General features: G+C 49.5%; 1 protein-coding gene across 1 annotated transcript; it reads left to right on the top strand.

Annotated features, from left to right (window-relative positions):
- The first annotated feature begins 616 nt into the window (after positions 1 to 616).
- Positions 617 to 3,796, top strand: GADD45A (growth arrest and DNA damage inducible alpha). The gene is made up of 4 exons (XM_081258201.1): positions 617 to 885; positions 1,415 to 1,516; positions 1,761 to 1,998; positions 3,111 to 3,796. Exons 1-4 carry the CDS (start codon positions 842 to 844, stop codon positions 3,222 to 3,224), a joined length of 498 nt encoding a protein of 165 aa, XP_081114327.1. The 5' UTR covers positions 617 to 841; the 3' UTR covers positions 3,225 to 3,796.
- The last annotated feature ends 1,139 nt before the right edge of the window (positions 3,797 to 4,935 follow it).

Below are 4,935 nucleotides of genomic sequence, written 5' to 3'. Positions count from 1 at the left end.
TTCCAAAAATAAATCAAACCAGCCATCAGGGCACCGAAATAATACTACTACTAATAAGCAGCTTTGCCTAGACTTACATAAACAACACTTCTGAGGTAAACTTTGCCCCAGAGGTCTGGACACACTCTTTTTATGTAACCAGCTTACTAATAATTACTAGACTTGGGTGCATTAACCCTGAAAATAGATTTTAATAGCAGGCCCCCAAAACAAAAGACATGAAACGACAATTAAAAAAAACAAATGTGCACCAACTAGAAAAACACTTGGCAGCCAGCTCCAGCCCAAGCTAAGACACCCTCCTCTCCCCGCACAAAGACCTCCTCCCCTACCCACCCTGCCAGCAGGATGAGAGTAGGCTCGGGACCCCGCCCCCTCATCCCCGCCCCCGCCCCCCATCCCCGCCCCCGCCCCCATCCCCGGCCCCGCCTCAGGCTCGCCTTCCTCGTGGCCCCTCCCTCTTCCGCTCCTCTCAGCCGGGTTCCAGGAGCTGAGGTCAAATTGTCGGAGCAGGCTGATTTGCATAGCCCAATGGCTGCGCGCATGCAAATGAAGCGGGTGGTGGTTGGCTGGGGGTTGGCAGAATAACTCCGGCGAGGGGAGCCTTTGTCCTTCAGTGGCTGTGAGGCAGCTGCCGCGTCGCAGTAGTGGACCGTGGCGAGGCGGGGGGCCGAGAGCCAGCGGGCGAGCGAACGAGGGGGGCAGGAGGGGCGGACGGCGCGGTGGTGGCGGGCGCTGGAGGAGCCTGAGAAGGAGTGCAGAAAGCAGGCACCCGCGCGCCCGCGGTGGCAGGAGCAGCCCGCAAGCCGCTCTCTCTCTGTAGGGCACCTGCAGTTGCAATATGACTTTGGAGGAATTCTCGGCTGGAGAGCAGAAGACCGAACGGTAAGTCAGCCGGATCTTCTGCCTGAACTCTGCAAGCCCACTGCGCACACCCCAGTGCTGCCGGGCTGTGCAAGGTTTGCGGGGAGCGAGCGGTTAAAAGTTTGCAGAGGGTATACTTCCTATCCCGCCTTTCTTCCTCGGGACACTAGAGGCGTGCGTGGACAGAAAGAGCGTGCCCCCCACGCCGGTCGAGCCCCTCGAGCCTTTGCAAAGGGCAGAAGTGACCGCCCCTGCCGGTGCGGCTCCTGCGGCCGGCAGCCTGTGGCTTCGCCCAGCGCCGGGGACTGGCAGTGCCCTCGGGAGAGGGTGGCGGGTGGCACTCTCGGGGTTTCTTACTGGACGCCCGACCTCTGGGCGTGCGAGGGGTCACGGCGCGGGGGTGACAGCCCGGGAACCCCGGGTTTGCAAAGGCCCAGGTGCGCCGTGGCGCGTGCACTCGGGAGGGAGGGTCGCGGCGCAGGGCGAGGGGTCCGCGACGGCCCCGAGGGGCGGCGGGCTGACGGGATCCCCTTGCTCTGCCTGCGTGTAGGATGGATAAGGTGGGGGATGCCCTCGAGGAAGTGCTCAGCAAAGCCCTGAGTCAGCGCACCATCACCGTCGGGGTGTACGAGGCTGCCAAGCTGCTCAACGTGTAAGTGGAATCCTCGCGTGTCCCTCGTGTTTCCTCTTCCTGCCCCAGCCCGGAGAGGTCGCCTTCCAGGGGCGCCCCCTCGGCCAGCAGCGCCACTTCCTGCCGCTTTCCATCTGCCCTGAGGCTGCTAGTCCCAAGGGGAGCAAGCGGGCCGGGGCGCGACCCCCGGGACGTGGGCGCGGGGTACGGGCGCCCACGCGGCGGGTCTTGCCTTTGGGCTCACCAGCCCCGTCCCTGCCCGCAGCGACCCCGATAACGTGGTGCTGTGCCTGCTGGCGGCGGACGAGGACGACGACAGGGACGTGGCTCTGCAGATCCACTTCACCCTGATCCAGGCGTTCTGCTGCGAGAACGACATCGACATCCTGCGTGTCAGCAACCCTGGCCGGCTGGCCGAGCTCCTGCTCCTGGAGAGTGACGCGGGCCCCGCGTTGAGCGAGGGCGCGGAGCAGCCCCCGGACTTGCACTGCGTGCTGGTGACGGTAAGGGAGAAGGGGACTGCGGGCAGGACGTGGTTAGAGTCCTGGCAGGAAGTCCGCAACGGCTGAAAGTCGCCTGACTCCAGATCTGGAATGTGTGAGGTTCAAGAGCTGGGCGCCTTTGCCCCATTAAAGAGTGTGGCTGGACTTTCAGCCGAGATGTGCTAGTTTCATCCTTGGGATTTTCTCTGGTACGGAACGTGTCTAAGCACGTTGGAGGCTGCCAGAAGCGGAAGAGATCCATGTGAGTCAGCATTGTCAGCCCAGCTACTCCCTACCTACATCTGCACTACCTCGCGTGACTAATTCCTTTAACAGGGCAGATTAGATAAAGCCAAATAAATTCCTGGCTCACCCTCATTAAGGAGTCAGCTTCATTCTCTGCCAGTCAGAGCTAAAAATAGAAATGGTGTAGGAGACAGACCTTATTAATTCCCTAGAAATGTATTGAGAAGATAGAGTGGAAATTTTTTCTTTGCAATCTTGCATATTTTAAAATGGAGCTCCCCCCACCCCCAAAAAAACCTTTGGTAGGTAGATAACTTGTGTTTACAGAGGTAAATGTGATCGTTTTGTCTTTTGCATTTTACTACTTTTTGGCTGATCTCCTTAAGTGGCAGCCTTTTTGCTACTCCTGAAAAAATACTACTGTCTCTTTTGGGAGGATAACAGGTGGCAGTTCTAGTTAACTGCTATGCAGCTCTCACCTCCTGGTAGCCCAGCATGGAAATATTTCTCACAGTTGTTTCACTCAGGTCTCTGCCAAGGTACAAGTTTGGTAGGGCAAGCCTGTGAATAACACTGCCATGCAAAACTGAATAAATATTATGAAAACATATATATATATATATATATATATGGCTCAGTGGGTTTCATGTACTCAGACTATACTCAGACTTTGCAGAGTACAGCTTAGTAGAGAATTACCCTGAATGATTTTGCAGGAAACCCAGCTACCTAGAAGAAATTTTATTTCTTATGGTTGTAACAGGTCTCTGTGTCACACAGCCAAAGTATAGAATGTTCGAGTGTCTTCCCCTCAAAAGTGGTGTAATAAGTAGTAAAGGCTGACTTTTTTTTAAGAGTAAATTTATTTTTTCTAAATTTGTTACCAGAATCCACATTCATCACAGTGGAAGGATCCTGCCTTAAGTCAACTTATTTGTTTTTGCCGGGAAAGTCGCTACATGGATCAGTGGGTTCCAGTGATTAATCTCCCTGAACGGTGATGGCATCTGAATGAAAATAACTGAACCAAATTGCACTGAAGTTTTGAAATACCTTTGTAGTTACTCAAGCAGTTACTCCCTACACTGATGCAAGGATTACAGAAACTGATGTCAAGGGGCTGAGTGAGTTCAACTACATGTTCTGGGAGCCCGGAGATAGATGACTTTGCAGATGGAAAGAGGTGAAAATGAAGAAGGAAGCTGTGTGGAAACAGAAATACAAGTCAAAAGGAACAAAAATTACAAAGAACCACGCAGGAAGGAAAACAAAACTATGTATTAATTTAGGATGGTTGAGTTACATTTAAATAAACCAAATATGCTTTGTTAAAGTTTCAATGTGCGGCAGTAGTTTGGGTAATTTTGGTTTATATGCCCTCAAGTAAAAAAGAAAAAAGCAGAAAGGGTTAATCATATTTTAAAACCATATTTTATTGTATTTTGATGAGATGTTAAATTCTCAAAGTTTTATTATAAATTGTACTAAGTTATTTTATGACATGAAAGGTTATTTATGCTATAAATTTTTTGAAACAATACTTACAATAAACTGGTATGGAATAATTGCATCATTTCTTTATGTGTGTTTTGTTTCTTTTAACTTGGACTTTCTTTTAAACAAGTTTCTTTTTAATATGGAAAAATTAAAACCCTTGTGAAATCATATACATATAGTATATGTGTCTGTATATATAGATGTGTGTGTGTGTGTATATATAATTCTTTTCCACTCTTAAACATTTGGGCCAGACATGGGGGCATAATATTGCTTTTCATTTATTCTTTAGTGGACATTTTAGTGATGCCCTGCTGTACCCTACATCCAAAGTCAGAAAAACGAAGATTTAAGAGGAGTTGGGGTTGGAGTTAGGGAACAGGAGTGTTAGAAATTGCACTTGCAAAACCTGAATAAATATTTATAGTTCAATGATACTAGTGCTGTAATAAGATTATATGCAACATACTAAGGAGGCAGAGGGGAGAGAGTGACCAAAGGTACCTACAAGACCAGTGAAGTTTTTCCTGGAGAGAGACTATTTTATTTGGATCTTAAAACAGGAAGAGGATATTGCTAGCAGCAGCACTAGTTTCTGAAAAGGTGTGGAGGCCCGAAAGACCAAAACCTGTTCAGGGAACAAAGTGATTCTGTGTGTGCCTCTGGTGTAGAAAGATAAGGGAGAGATAAGGCTGAAAGGTAAGTGGCAATTAGGCCCAGACTGTAAAGGGCATTCTGTGTCACCCTTAGCTTTTGGGCTTCCTTCTGTAAACTTTGGCCAGTCTGCAGAGGCCTTCACGCAGGGAGTGACGTGATCAGTGTTCTAGGAAGATAACACTGGGGACTGAAAGACGGGTTATTGGGATAATCGGCTGTAGGTAAGAAGGCCAATTAGAAAGTGACTGGAACAGTCCAAGGCTGTGCATTTTGCAGAAGCATATTCAGGGAACAAACAGGGAAGTGGCCTGCTAAATATTCTGGTACCCTTATTCTCTTTCTAGAGCTGTGTGCCTTCCAGCTGAACATGTCTGCTATGGTTCTGAGGGGTTTGGTTAAATTAGATGGGAGAGGTGAAAGAAAAGAGCAAAAGAAATGAAAGGCTTCAGCAGAACAGTCATCTTTTACTTGGAACAGTCACTTGATAATTAACTGCAATAACCTCCTGTAGATACAGCCAAAGAAAGCAAAAATGCCTACTGAGGCAAGGCCTAATAT

This window comes from Mesoplodon bidens (assembly GCF_964165515.1).
Source record: "Mesoplodon bidens genome assembly, chromosome: 2".
Lineage (NCBI taxonomy): Eukaryota > Metazoa > Chordata > Mammalia > Artiodactyla > Ziphiidae > Mesoplodon > Mesoplodon bidens.
This window is presented reverse-complemented; position numbering and strand designations above follow the sequence as displayed.

What these genes read in the sequence shown, in the direction of transcription:
- GADD45A (XM_081258201.1), top strand. Translation starts at nt 842, where the DNA reads ATGACTTTGGAGGAATTCTCGGCTGGAGAGCAGAAGACCGAACG. An exon ending in GCTGCCAAGCTGCTCAACGT is followed by an intron (nt 1,517 to 1,760) that starts GTAAGTGGAATC and finishes CCCTGCCCGCAG; the next exon opens with CGACCCCGATAACGTGGTGC. An exon ending in TGCACTGCGTGCTGGTGACG is followed by an intron (nt 1,999 to 3,110) that starts GTAAGGGAGAAG and finishes ATTTGTTACCAG; the next exon opens with AATCCACATTCATCACAGTG.